General features: G+C 49.4%; 1 protein-coding gene across 1 annotated transcript in view; it reads left to right on the top strand.

The window, feature by feature from the left end:
- GFPT2 (glutamine-fructose-6-phosphate transaminase 2) overlaps nucleotides 1-10,007 on the top strand; it is a 53,618-nt gene extending 43,611 nt beyond the window's left edge. The window contains exons 16-19 of the mRNA XM_001106226.5: nucleotides 1,496-1,623; nucleotides 4,265-4,432; nucleotides 6,429-6,590; nucleotides 9,091-10,007. Of these exons, the coding sequence (XP_001106226.2) occupies nucleotides 1,496-1,623; nucleotides 4,265-4,432; nucleotides 6,429-6,590; nucleotides 9,091-9,135 (503 nt within the window). The 3' untranslated portion in view covers nucleotides 9,136-10,007. The remainder of the gene's footprint in view (nucleotides 1-1,495; nucleotides 1,624-4,264; nucleotides 4,433-6,428; nucleotides 6,591-9,090) is intronic.
- The last annotated feature ends 5,064 nt before the right edge of the window (nucleotides 10,008-15,071 follow it).

Here is a 15,071-nt window from a genome sequence, read left to right as displayed (position 1 = left end):
CGCCACTGCACCCCAGGCTGGATGACAGAGTGAGACTGTCTCAAAAAAAAAATAAAGACTTCTCTGATAAGATGAAGGTGACTTGAACAAGGTGATTGTTAAAAAAATTTTATAATAAAATGTGTCCATTTTAAGAAGATTTACATACCTTTGTGGCCAGTTCATGATGTCACAAAATTATGCACTTGTAAATGTTCCATTTAAAAGCATAAGACAGAACAATAAATTTTAACATAACAAAGTAGAAAAAGTTTATTGATAGGATTTCGGATGCTATATTGGCACCTACCCTTTCAAGAGCCTACTGTTTCTCAAGTTCGATGTACTGTGGTGTCAAATAACAACATTCACAATTATTTGAAAAATAATTTAAATACTCCTTGCTTTTCCAACTACAAATCTGTATTTGTAGGCTGAATTTTATTTTTATACTTCAACCAAAAGAACGTATCACCACAGATTGAATGTGAAAACAGATATGAAAGTCAACAGTCTTTTATTAAAAAAACAGACACTAAAAAGTTTTGCAAGAACAAAAAACAGTACCACTCTTCTCACTAATTCTTGTTGAAAATGTAGTAATGTAATAGATTTAGTGTTGTTATTTTTAAGTGAATATTTTTAAATTTCTCATTGTTATTTCCTTCCTTCCTTCCTTCCTTCTTTTTTTTTTTTTTTTTTCCTGACAGAGTCTGGCTCTGTAGTCCAGGCTGGAGTGCTTTGGCACAATCTCAGCTTACTGCAACCTCTGCCTCCTGGGTTCACGCCATTCTCCACTCAGCCTCCCAAGTAACTGGGACTATAGGTGCCCGCCACCACACCTGGCTAATTTTTTGTATTTTTAGTAGAGACGAGGTTTCACCGTGTTAATCAGGATGTTCTCTATCTCCTGACCTCGTGATCTGCCTGCCTTGGCCTCCCAAGGTGCTGGGATTACAGGCGTGAGCCACCGCGCCTGGCCCTCAGTGTTATTTTCTAATCTGGTAAATGTTGACAGATTTAACTCAAAAACAAAGGCTCTTAGGGATGTGCAATAATTTGAGGGACTTGCAATAATTTTCAAGAGCGTAAAGGAGTCCTGAGACCAAACAGTTGGAGAACTGGTGGTCCCACTTACAGGGGCCTTGTCTTGAGACACAGCAGGAAAGAGGGTTGTTAACTGGTGGTGTCAGCTCTGTCTCCAGTGGGTGAGTTTGCCTCTCTGAGCCTCAGTTGTCTTACCTGTAACATGGAGTGAGAAATGATACTTCCCTGCCTACCTTGTTGGTGCTCAAGAAAGTACTCGCACAGTACAAATCCCCACCCTGACAAAATCCTGGCCAGGAGCCCGAGTTATTTCTTTCCTGTAATCTGTTTTAAACGAATGCAAGGAAGCAAAGTGTACTAAGTGATGTGGGTTTCAAAACCTCCTCTTAAACCCCAGCATTTGTTTTCATGAATATCGCTCTAAAATCGGCATGACTGGTTTTCTCCCTCTGCTCGGTGCATGGCCCAGAGCTGATCAAGGAGGTGCTGTCACTGGAGGAGAAGATCCACGACTTAGCCCTGGAGCTGTACACGCAGAGGTCACTGCTGGTGATGGGGCGGGGCTACAACTACGCCACCTGCCTGGAGGGAGCCCTGGTGAGCCCCCCCCAGCCCCCACCCCCAGGAGGACAGGCACAGGAGACCTGGAGGAACCAGCGGGAAGGAGGGCAGGGCGTTGGGCTTGGGGAGGGCCGGGTCTAAGGACCCCTTGACCACTCCTGTGAGCTTATGCCAAGCACCAGCTCTCCACCAGGTTTCTAGCCCTGGGCACACAGATGGGTGAGGCAGGTGCCTGCCCCAGGGAGCTCCCAGTCTACTGAGGAGAAAGGGACGGGCGCCTGGGGTGTGCCGCTTCAGCTCTCCAGCCACTGCCAGGGCCCAATTGGAACAGCTCACTTAGGCCTCATGAGCTTCTTAGGAGAGGCTGGCGGTTGCTATTCGCCTCTCATCCAGGAGGAAACAAAGCCTCCAAAAGCTTAACTATCTCACTCAAGATGACGTAGAGGACCCGAATCAGACCTGAGTCCATGGGGACCGAGTCTATGGGGCTTTTGCTTTTTTCCGCCACCACCAAAACTGCGAGGGGGGGTTCTCCGCAGAGTTTCCTTGTTACCCCTCAAACTTCCAAGGGGAGTTCGAGATCCTGCAGGAATAAACATTGAGGGCCCTGCTTTTTCAAAAATGGATGACAGGCCGTTTGCCGCCTGCAGCAATAAAGATCCACACCAGCAAAGAGAAAGCTGATGGGGCAGGGACAAGGTGCCAGGGCCACAGGGCTGCCCAGAGGGTGGGCAGAGAACCGGGCAGGGCCCTGCATCTCGGGTTTGCCCTCTCACTGTCAGCATGCCGTGCACGGAGCAGAGGCTCAGCCCAGGTAACAGGGACAGCGCTCCAGGTGAGGCTGCACTGGCCATCAAGATGAGGGCATTAACCATGGCCCAGCTGGGCTGCCGTCCTCTCCCATCTCCTCCCCACCACCTGCATTTGAAAGACAATGCTAGGCTGGTGCAGTGGCCCATGCCTGTAATCCAAGCACTTTGGAAGGCCAAGGCAGTCAGATCATTTGAGGTCAGGAGTTCGAGACCAGTCTAGACAACATGGTGAAAGCCCATCTCTACTAAAAATACAAAGCTTAGCTGGGTATGGTGGTGCACGCCTGTAATCCCAGCTACATGGGAGGCTGAGGGAGGAGAATAACTTGAACCCAAGAGGAGGAGGTTGCAGTGAGCCAAGATCGTGCCACTGAACTCCAGCCTGGGTGACAGAATGAGACTCCCATCTCAAGAAAGAAAGAGAAAGAAAGAGAGAGAGAGGGAGGGAGGGAAAGAAGGAAGGAAGGAAAGAAGGAAGGAAGGAGGGAGGGAGGGAGGGAGGGAGGGAGGAAGGAAGGAAGGAAATAAATAAGACAATGCCGGTTGCAAGTGGTCACCGGAAACATTCAGAATTGATTTTCTTGGTCTTGGTGGGGAGTGCTGGGCTGACCACAGTGAGCTCCATCTCCTGCACCCGCCCCCTGGAGATCCTGGTACAGGAAGCTGAGGACAGGCAGGTGCTGCTTCTTGGGGTGCAGTAGAGACAAGGCCTGGGGTGCACTGACAGCCCCCAGATGACTCTGCCTCATGGGTGGGGGGCTCAGCTGCAGCGGCTGAATGTACTGGTGAAAGGTGCACATTTCAGCCATGTCGCCACATGAGTCTGGTGAAGAAAGAAGCGTTTAGGTGGCTGCTGGCACGAGCCAGTGGTCCTCTGGTCACTGGGAGGCCGGCCCTGCAGCTGTCGGCAGCCTCAAGTGGAGCCACACTCCTTACAGCATTGCCCTGACCCAAATCAACAGTGCTGGCGGGAGTCAAGAGATGATTTATTCAACTGTCTCACCTTTTTTTTTTTTTTTTTTTTGAGACGGAGTCTTGCTCAGTCACCCAGGCTGGAGTGCGGTGGCGTGATCTCGGCTCACTGCAAGCTCCGCCTCCCGGGTTCTCGCCATTCTCCTGCCTCAGCCTCCCAAGTAGCTGGGACTACAGGCGCCCGCCACTACGCCCGGCTAGTTTTTTGTATTTTTAGTAGAGACGGGGTTTCACCGTGTTAGACAGGATGGTCTCGATCTCCCGACCTCGTGATCCGCCCGTCTCGGCCTCCCAAAGTGCTGGGATTACAGGCTTGAGCCACCGCGCCCGGCCTGTCTCACCATTTCAATGACGTGGATCTGTGGTAACTGAATACAGATGGATCTACCTGAATATAGGAAAAAAATTAATTCAAATAACACCCCAGTTTGTGCGATTTTGCGTGGAACCACTCTTTAGAAGTTATTAATGGGCGAATGCTTAATCAGATCATTAATTGAAGGTATAGCTACGCAGAATACAATGCCATCGTGATAAATGTGGCTGGCTAGGGAGGAGGAGAGGGTGAGCTAGGCTGACTCCAACTTGTCTGTCCTAAGGGGTGGCGGTGCATGGGACTGGAGAGAGACGGAGCAGCAGTGCCCGGGGCTGGTGTGGGGACACAGAGGTTGTGTCCTGGTCTGGTGCATGCCCTGGATGGTAACCAGGCCTCTCCCCAGGCCCTTGCTGGGTGTCCTCAGTGCTGTCAACCACTCCAGGCATCTGTCTGCCTTGCAACCCTTGGCTCTCTGCCTTCCGGAGTCATCCTCCCCTGGTTCCCCTTCTTCCCCTCTGGTTGATCTGCTCCTGCCCCATCTGCCCAGAGTGACTCTGATCTCACCTCCTCTTTCCAGAAAATTAAAGAGATCACCTACATGCACTCAGAAGGCATCCTGGCTGGGGAGCTGAAGCACGGGCCCCTGGCACTGATTGACAAGCAGATGCCAGTCATCATGGTCATCATGAAGGATCCTTGCTTTGCCAAATGCCAGAATGCCCTGCAGCAAGTCACGGCCCGCCAGGTGAGGGCTCTCCACCGGACTGGGCCAGCTCTCTCCTGCTTTTCTGCACGCATGCCCACCTCACCACTGTCTGCCAGTACCAGCGATGGATGGTCTGGCCAGCGCGTGGCTGCGAGCGCACACCCTCCCCGGGCCCCCCGTGAGGAGTGCACACCCTTGGAAAGGAACTGGTCAGCCTGCAGCTGTCCCACACAGCTCTTTGGCGGGGCCCGGGGTCCCACACTGCCGTGAGCAGCGCCGGATGCTGGCCTGGAGCTCGGGGGAGGGGCTCCTGGTGGAGATCCCCGGGGCAGGGTTTCCCCGTTCTGCGGCCAGGCAGCTCTGACGCGAACTACCTGGAGTTAGGCCAGATCTCACAGGGCAGGGGCGCAGCTTTCCAAAGACTGCCCTTGATTCAGGCACCTGTCGCAAGCCAGGGAACCACCCGCATTTCTGAGCAACTGACTATGAATCCAGGGATTCCCACTCTCGCCTCAAGTTCAATAATTTTCTAGAACGACTCAGAGAGCTCAGGAAATCACTATCCTATTACAGTTTTCTTATAAAAATCACAGCCAACCCCAAACAAGGGACCCATAGTTTGAGGGCCCCAAATGTGAAGTTTGTGTCCTCAGGATGTGTCACCCTCCCGGCACGTCACCGTGTGTCTCCAGGGAGCTCCCCTGAGCTGCTAGCTTCAGTGTCCGGAGTTTGTATTGTGGTTTTATTAAGTAGGCAGGACAGAGTGAACCATCGGCCATGTGATTGAACTCAGCTGCCAGCCCCACGTTTGTCCTTGGAGGTTGGGAGATCAGGCTGACAGGCTCATGTCTCAAAGCCCCACCCCTCTAATCATGTGGCTGGCTTTCTGGCAGGCGAGACCCCATCCTGGGACTATCTGCAGGCCCACCACGAGTCGTCACCTTAGCATACAGTCAGGTATAGTCCAAGAGACCTCCCATGAATAACGAAGATGCTTCTGTCACATGGGAAGGTCCAGAGGCTGGGAGCTCCTTCCTGGAACCGGCCACAGAGACCAACCAAATGCTTTGTGCACAGCAGCTGCCCTGAGGTGGGAGGGCAGAGTTCATGAAGTTTCAGGGAGGTGAAATCCAACAAGGTGCCCCATCCAGATGTCACCACCCCTGGCTCAGCACAGAGGTCACTGTGAGGGGATAAAACACAACTGCATCCTTTGCCCACTTAAAACCCTCCCATACCTTCCCGTCAAGCCACAGGTGAGCCTTCCCTGGTAAGGAGATCGCCATCCTGCTGCACCATTTGGCACCCCCATTTGTGCCTTGCCGAGAGCAGGGCAGACCCACTCCTAAGTCTAGAGGGGCTCGTAGTCCAGTGGTGGAAAACAAAAACCTGCCCTTTTGTCCTGGTTATCTGGCCCTTTCCTCCTGCTTCAGTGAGTTCCAGGCACTCCAGCTTTCCTTCTGCTTCCACTCACGCTGCGCCCACACCCGCCTCCAGGCCTGTGCTGGCTGTTCCTGCTGTCTGGAATGCTCTTCCCACAGAATGCTCTGCTGAGAGTTGGCCTCATCATTTAGGGCTCAATCCAAATGTCTCCTGTTTTTGAGAGAGCTTCGGAGACCTCACCCGTCTCCCAATCACATTATCCTGTTTTCTTGCCTTGGTGGCATGTCTTTGGAATTCATCTTTATTTCTTGGTGTCCTTGTCTAGGTTTTTGTTTTCCACCACTGGACTACGAGCCCCACAGACTTAGGAGTGAGTCTGCCCTGCGCTCGGCAAGGCACACACGGGTGCCGCATGATGCAGCAGGGTGGCAATCTCCTTCTCAGGGAAGGGGAAGAAGCCCACCAAAAAGCCTCAGACACTTTATCCTTTCCAAGCGTTTGTGTCCCACGTGTACCACCTCACCCAGGATTCCAGCAAATGCAAAAGAGGACTGTTCTCATCACAGTCCTGTAGCTTCCAGATCCTCCGCATGCGTCCGGGATTGCCGCTTTCAGAGACCATCTATTTTATGATCCTATTTCTCTGCCCCAGGGTCGCCCCATTATACTGTGCTCCAAGGACGATACTGAAAGTTCCAAGTTTGCGTATAAGACGATCGAGCTGCCTCCCACTGTGGACTGCCTCCAGGGCATCCTGAGTGTGGTTCCGCTGCAGCTGCTGTCCTTCCACCTGGCTGTGCTCCGAGGATATGACGTACGTCTAAAAACCGCACCTAACAGCAGAGAGGAGAGACACAGCCCCAAAGTTCCTTTGTGTTCTTTAAATACTTAAATAGTCATAGAATAAGTAATTTTATTTAAAGTAGCTTTCTTTTTCTTTTCTTTTTTTTTGAGACGGAGTCTCGCTGTGTCGCCCAGGCTGGAGTGCAGTGGCACAATCTTGGCTCACTGCAAGCTCCGCCCCCTGGGTTCACGCCATTCTCCTGCCTCAGCCTCCCAAGTAGCTGGGACTACAGGCGCCCGCCACCGCGCCCGGCTAATTTTTTTGTATTTTTAGTAGGGATGGGGTTTCACTATGTTAGCCAGGATGGTCTTGATTTCCTGACCTCACGATCTGCCCACCTTGGCCTCCCAAAGTGCTGGGATTACAGGTGTGAGCCACCACGCCTGGCCTAAAATAGCTTTCTTTTTAAAGTAGCTTATACCACCTCCCGCCCCCCAAAACAAGCTGGAAACTGCAAAATGTATCTTCTGATCATGGCACTAACCTATAACCTGGCCAGGTGAGGCAGCTCACACCTGTAATCCCAACACTTTGGGAGGTCAAGGTGGAAGTACTGCCTGAGGCCAGGAGTTTGAGACCAATCTAGGCAATATAGCAAGACCCTGCCTGTATAAAAACATTTTTTATAATTAACCTGATGTATGTGCCTGGAGTTCCAGCTACTTGTGGGGCTGAGGTGGAAGGATCACTTGCGCTCAGGAGTTCAAGGCTTCAGTGAGCTAGGATCACGCCACACTGCACAGGGTGGGCAGCAGGGTGAGACTCTGTTTCAAAACAAAAAGCCGGAAACAACCTCATCACCCAGAGGCAATGCCAATTAGCAAATGTAGTATTTTAGTCTAGGTTTTTCCTGTGCATGTGAATTTTTTTAAAAAATATTATTTAATATTATGTCAAGGATAAAATGTTTGCATCTTCCTTTTATTGTTATATTGCAAGTATTTTCTTACATCTTTATGAGCTTGTTATATGTAGCATTTAATCGTTACATAATATTCCACCACAATCTTATAACATGATTTTCTTAATGTTTACTTAGCCAATCTTCTACTATTTAAGCTGTTCCCAGTTTTTTGTCTTCATAAATAACACAGCAGTGAACATCTTTGTATATACAATGTTGTCCCACATTTAAGATTCGTCCTGGCCGGGCACGGTGGCTCACGCCTGTAATTCCAGCACTTTGGGAGGCCGAGGTGGGTGGATCACAAGGTCAGGAGATCGAGACCATCCTGGCTAAAATGGTGAAACCCCGTCTCTACTAAAAATGCAAAATATTAGCTGGGCTTGGTGGCGGGTGCCTGTAGTCCCAGCTACTCGGGAGGCTGAGGCAGGAGAATGGCGTGAACTCCAGGAGGTAGAGCTTGCTTGCAGTGAGCCGAGATCATGCCACTGTACTCCAGCCTGGGCGACAGAGCGAGACTCTGTCTCAAAAAAAAAAAAAAAAAATTTGTCCTTAATCTAACAAATGAGCTATGATGTAACATGTTGGACTCCTAACATATATTGCCAAATTATGTTCCAGAAAAGAACCAATTTATTATCTCACAGCAAGTAAGAACACACAGTTCACAGTACAAAGAAATAAAAGTTTTATTACAATTTTATTTTGAAGCTTTTAAAGATACATAACAATACAAAGAATATAATGAGTACCTGAATATGTACATATCATCCAGAGCTGACATTTGCTAACATGTTTTCATATGTGTTTCATCTTTTAAAATATCTAAATGTAAGACATTGCAGATACCAGATACAGTAGAAGCCTACTTTTTTTTTTTTTTTTTGAGACAGAGTCTCGCTCTGTCACCCAGGTTGGAGTGCAGTGGCGCAATCTCGGCTCACTGCAACCTCTGCCTCCTGGGTTCAAGCGATTCTCTGCCTCAGCCTCCTGAGTAGTTGGGACTACAGGCGCGCCACCATTCCCAGCTAATTTTTTTGTATTTTTAGTACAGACAGGGTTTCACCATGTTTGTCAGGCTGGTCTCGAACTCCTGACCTGATGATCCACCCACCTCGGCCTCCCAAAGTGCTGGGATTACAGGCGTGAGCCACTGCGCCCGGCCCAGTAGAAGCCTACTGATGAACCATTCCTATATTTCCTTCCCACTCCACCCTAAATGAATTAGTCACATGGAATTCATATATATTCTTACAAGAAAAGTGAGTTTTTAATGGTATACATCAAGTTACCTGTGTTTAAAAGCATGAACCATATTCTTTAAATCATGTTAACAGATCGTGACACACATCAGGTACACAATAAATGTTTATTGAGGGACTAACCCTTATACAGTTAAATGAAGCTTCTGGACTAAGGAATCTGCTTCCAAGATGCAGGTCTCTAGGTTGGTGACTATGGTGAACGTCTGTCTCCTTGTTTTTAAGTACTCTGAAAATTGTCTTTGAGGGGTAGCATGTTGCTGAGATCTTTGGGGTCCTGAACAGCCACTTTTTTTCGTTTTAGGTTGACTTCCCCAGAAATCTGGCCAAGTCTGTAACTGTGGAATGAGGATGAGACCGTGACAAGACCATCACCACCTTTCCTCTGATTCCAGACCTGTCCCAACAGCAGGGATGCGACATGGGAGGAGAAGTGGGCATCCCACATGTTCTGCCTGCTCCTGTAGAGTTTGACAGCTGCCACGTGCCTTCTACCCAAGTGCTTTTGCTTACAGCAGATACTGTTTCTCTGTGTCCTGAAGTCGCCAGCGGAGAAGGGAATCATTGTTTACACATGGGGACCAGAGCAGACTTCTCCACTACTGTGCAATAGAGATACAGCTCTCTTCAGAGTAACTGTGAACCTTTTATAACCAACACTAGAGTTAGTTTTAGAAGACAAAATATTTATAATGACGATTGTATAGCTTTTAAGTTATTTTTCTAGTATGTGGTACGGCTTTCCGTAGCCGTGGTAACGCCCAAACTGTTCATCCTGGCTACCCGTGCGCTGTCTCCAGGCTTGCCCCTGGCAGGTGGCATTCATCTCAGATGTGAGCACAAGGCATGGCCCTCTGGACTCCTTTCTCCTTTTCCTTCCTGTCTAGGCTGCTCCTGAATCCTGTTCCCTGACATCCATGAAGCCCCTCCAGCACCCATCTGTGCTTCCTACAAGTCCAGTTGAAATCTCAACCTCCTTCCACACTTTTTTCTCGTGTGTGGCCCAGATCCCTCCCCCTCTCCAACTTCTGTTGAATCTGATCACAGCTCTTTTTAGGCCCAGGCAGCATTTTGGTCCCTGCTCCTTGCCCATATAGTAAAACAGCTTGAAATATCCCATGCAAGAGAGTAGTTTCAAGTGGGCGATTCTGCTCTCGATTTAAAAGCGTGCACAATCAAAGTACTATGCAATTTTAGGACAATAAAGAACATACAATTTTGTGTGTGTGTTTGCATTTTGTTAACCTCATTCTTTTTGTGTACTTTGGATTTTGAGGACTGTGCAGGAGCTCGGCCATGTTTGGAGGGGCAGCCCTGTTAGTAACCATTGGCCTCTTCCACACCTGAGACCTATGGGTTTCTAGTAGGAAAAGGAGGGCTGTTTTCTACGATACAACAAACGCAAGAGATTTGGGACTCAGCAGAGGGGCCACTGAACCTGGAAGGGGTTGGCCAGAACCTGGAGACAGCACAGAGGGCTGAAACTCTCTAATTTGTATTTTTTCCCCCAATTAACCTATTACAGTCCCTGGTTTCGTTAATACAATCAGACAAGAAGATTGAAAGCCAGAAAGTTCTGAAGTCTTGTGAAGTCGGAACTTAGGCTGCCTACGTAAGTGCTATCACACACACCCTGAATGGCGTCTCCATGCCAACGGATGTGCGCCGCACTAGTATCTCATTAAACTGTGTTCAGGATTACCTACGGGCCACTCAGCAAACTTCCATCCCCTCCTCTGCCCTCAAGTGTATCACAGGGGCTGGAAACCTGGGAACTGCATTTCCAGGTTGTCCACCAGCGAGAGGCATTCATGGGAGACCTGGAAGACAGCTGAGCGGCAGAAACCCTTTTGTATTTCTCTCTGGCAGAAGCAGACAGAAATGTGGCTTCCGCAAATGGAGGGTTCTGCTATGGCCCTTGGGTGCTGCCCAAAACGCACCCACCTCAGCATCCCAGGCAGTGGTGACCATGAGCAGAGGTTTCCTGTGGCTCCTCTAAAATCCCCACTCTGGAGAGCTGGCAGGACCCGGGCGCTGCAGGGCTTTTCCTGACTTCTGTCCTCCAGGCCCTGGGTCAGTCCCAGGGAAATGGCTAGAATGGTTTCTGTCCTACTGATCAATCCATGACCAATACAACTTCCAAGATTAGGAGACTACAAACTAGCCGGAACATTTTTCTCCGGACAAGACCTAGAAAGTGTCTTTCATCCTTATGCCCAAGAGGCGATGGCCATTCTGACTTTTGTGCTAATTGTTCCCTTTTCTTTATGGTTCCACCTGTGTATCTATCCCCAAATACCCTGTCTAGTTCGAAAGTGGAGGGCGAGTGCACAATGGGTGTGCAAGGAGGGGGCGGCACTGCCCCCGCTGGATGGAGGCTCCCGGAGGCGAGCAGATCAGTCTCCAGGTCGTGGTCTGACTCCCGCTTCTCTGGGAGCTGACAAGGCCCCTCCTGGGAAAGTCATGAGCAAGGTCTCGAGGGAATCTTGGGCTCAGCACAGTCAGCCACCTGGCAGGGCCAAGGTGGGGACCAGGCGCTGGACCTGCAGCGGAAATACGATCAGAGGGAGGGGGCTGTCCTGTACATCCTGCTTCTAAGCTCACCACGGCCTGCCTTCAGCTCTCCGTGGGGGGAAGCTGGGAACTTCTGTGAGTGTTGTGTGTCCTCAGCGGAGGATGGGAGCGCCCCTCATCGGCACATGGCCAAGCCAAGTACTGCCGAGAGCCTAGGCCAGGCTCTCCTGGGCGTTCCGTCCCCCGGCTACAGCTGGCCTGATGGAGGTGGGGCCTTGTGAAGATCGTTCACCCATGGGTCACACTGCTCAGTATGGCTCAGTCGCCCTCCATGTCTGGTGCAGAGCCATCACCCCAGGGTCACTTCTCACCACCCTCCATGGGCCTCCCAGGCCATGTCTTCTGTGTTGGGTTCCTGGGTTTTTTTGTTTTTGTTTTTGTCTTTGTGTTTGTTTTCGACAGAGTCTCACTCTGTTGCCCAGGCTGGAGTGCAGCGGTGCAATCTCGGCTGACTGCCACCTCCACCTCCCAGGTTCAAGTGATTCTCCTGCCTCAGACTCCCAAGTAGCTGGGACTACAGGTGCCCGCCACCATGCCCAGCTAATTTTTGTGTTTTCTGAAGACAAGGGGTTTCACTATGTTGGCCAGGATGGTCTCAATCTCTTGACCTTGTGATCTGCCCACCTCGGCCTCCCAAAGTGCTGGCATTACAGGCGTGAGCCATTGCGCCTGACCAATTTTTGTATTTTTAGTGGAGACAGGGTTTCTCCATGTTGGTCAGGCTGGTCTCGAACTCCTGACCTCAGGTGATCCGCCTGCCTCGGCCTCCCAAAGTGCTGGGATTACAGGCATGAGCCACTGCACCCGGCCAATTTTTGTATTTTTAGTGGAGACAGGTTTTCACCACGTTGGCCAGGCTGGTCTCAAACTCCTGACCTCAGGTGATCCACTCGCCTCAGCCTCCCAAAGTGCTGGGATTACAGGCGTGAGCCACTGTGCCCGACCAATTTTTGTATTTTTAATGGAGACGGGGTTTCACCATGTTAGCCAGGATGGTCTCGAACTCCTGATCTGGTGATCCGCCTGCCTCGGCCTCCCACAGTGCTGGGATTACAGCGTGAGCCACCGTGGCCGGCCTGAGCCCCTGTTTTCTGTATGTGTGTCTTCCTTCTTCTGAGTTTCCTTTTTTGCTCCGGTGAAGCCCATTCTTCTTGAGAAAAGGTGCTTGAGAGGTGTCTTAGTTCGGGCTGTATAACAGTCCTGGTGCCTTATAAAAATCAGACATTTATTTCTCACAGTTCTCAAGACCAGCAATTCCGAGATCAAGGCAGTGGCAGATGTGGAGTCTTGGTGAGGGTCCATTTCCTGGTTTGTACAGAGCAACCTTCTTGCTGTGTCCTCACACGGCAGAGGGGGCAAGGGAATTCTCTGGAGCCTCTTTGATAAATGTCCTAATCCCATTAATAAGGGCTCCACCCTCACACTCATCACCTCCCAAAGGCCCCACCTCCTAATAACATCACATGTGGCAGGGGTTAGGATTGCAACATATGAACTTTGGGAAACACAAATATTCAGGCCACGGCAGAAGGCAAGTTTTTTGAGAATCTGCAAGTGTGGAAATGATTTTTTTATTTATACTTGATAGAGGGTTTAGCTAAACATACAATTCCAGGTCGGAAAAAAATGTCCCTGCAGAATTTTAAAGGTACTGCTCCATCGTCTTGTTCCCAGTGTTGTTACTGAGGAGTCCAAAGTCTGATGTCTTTGTAGGTGACCTTTTTGTCTCCTTTTTGTTTCCTGTGTTCTGAAATACCACAAGTTGCCTACAGTCACATTTCATTTCGGGTTGATTGAGTCCGGTAACTTCTGCCTTTCAGATCTAGGAAATTTTCTTGAATTACTTTGTTGTGGATTTCTCTGTTTCTCTGTCCTCACTGGAGTGTCTATTATTCCCAGGGTGAAGCTGCTGGACTGGCCTCTAATTTCTTATCTTTTCTTTCATTCATTTGTTGTCTTTTTGCCCTACTGAGAGATCTCCTCAATTTTATCTCCCAACCTGCTACCAAGATTTTTCATTTCTGCCAATATGATTTAATTTTCAAGAGTTTTTCTTTGCTCTCTCTCTATATATATAAAACATATATATGTATATTATTTTTGAGACGGAGTCTCACTCTGTTGCCAGGCTGGAGTGCAGTGGCATAATCTCGGCTCACTGCAAGCTCTGCCTCCCAGGTTCAAGTGATTCTCCTGCTTCAGTCTCCCAAGTAGCTGGGACTATAGGCATGCGCCACCACGCCCAGCCAGTTTTTGTATTTTTAGTAGAGACGGGGTTTTACCATGTTGGCCAGGATGGTCTCAATCTCGACCTCGTGATCCGCCCACCTCAGCCTCCCAAAGTGCTGGGATTACAGGCGTGAGCCACTGCGCCCTGCTGTTATATAACATATTTTTAAAGTTACCTAAAGTCTGTACTTTATCTGTATTCCCTTAGTTCTTATCTAATGTCCTTTTTCTGTTCTGAGACATGCCTCCTTAGTTTCCTCTTGGCTGTGAGAGTTTCTCAGACTTGTTTGTAATGACCTTGACAGTTTTGAAGACTACTGGTGGGTGCTTTGTGGATTGTCCCTTTGTTGGGTTTGTTAACGCTTTACTCATGGCTAGACTGGGGTTCTGGGTTCTGGGGAGGAACACCACAGAAGAAAGTGCCTTTCTCATCCCTTCATATCATCGGTGCACACTATCCACATCTTATCACTGGTGTGCTGTGCGGCCTTCATCAGCTGGCTGAGGAGGTGGGAGCCAGGTCTCTCCACTGTAAAGGTTCCCATTTTCCTCCTTCTCCATATTGTACTCTCTGAAAGGAAGTCACTAAGCTTGGCCCACACTTAAAGGGCAGGGTGTGATGTTTCACCTCCTCGAGAGAGGAGTATCTACACAATTTGGGATTCTTCTGCACAAAGGTTTTTTTTTTTTTTTTTTTTTTGAGAGGTAGTCTCGCTGTGTCTCCCAGGCTGGAGTGCAGTGGCCGGATCTCAGCTCACTGCAAGCTCCGCCTCCTGGGTTCACGCCATTCTCCTGCCTCAGCCTCCCTAGTAGCTGGGACTACAGGCGCCGCCACCATGCCCAGCTAATTGTTTTTGGTATTTTTAGTAGAGAAGGAGTTTCACTGTGTTAGCCAGGATGGTCTCGATCTCCTGACCTCGTGATCCGCCCGCCTCGGCCTCCCAAAGTGTGGGATTACAGGCGTGAGCCACCGTGCCTGGCCACAAACTTGTCTATTCTTCCCCATTTGTTATTTCTATTAGTATGAACCATAGATATTTATTTTATATTTTGAGTCATACCCAATACTATGTTAGTTTGTTGCTCCAATAGTTCTAGCAATAGCCACTGGAGGCTTTTTCAGTTGGCTCTTGTCTCTTTGGCATAGCCCCATCATTGTGTGTGTGTGTGTGTGTGTGTGTGTGTGTGTGTGTGTGTGTGTGTGTGTGTGTGTGTGTACTCGCACTACAATATTCTCCAGGTTTGTCTTGTCCATACCCTGCCCCAGCCCTAGAATCAGCCATTTTTCCAGGGATCCCTGGTTCCTTGCATGGCAAATGACATTACAGAAGATTCTGGGCTCTGGGTGTGTTGGCTGCTACTGAGATGTCATTGTTTCTAGGCCATCTCAGCTGACAGAGCAAGGCCATGTTGCATACACCTGTGCTGAACAATTTTTAAATGGCTGGCTCTTGTTTTAAGGATGTAATATGTTTTCATTCT

The sequence above is a fragment of the Macaca mulatta genome, chromosome 6 (genome assembly GCF_049350105.2).
Source record: "Macaca mulatta isolate MMU2019108-1 chromosome 6, T2T-MMU8v2.0, whole genome shotgun sequence".
NCBI classification, from domain to species: Eukaryota; Metazoa; Chordata; class Mammalia; order Primates; family Cercopithecidae; genus Macaca; species Macaca mulatta.
The sequence above is the reverse complement of the archived record's forward strand: the minus strand, read 5'-3'. Positions and strand labels throughout refer to the sequence as shown.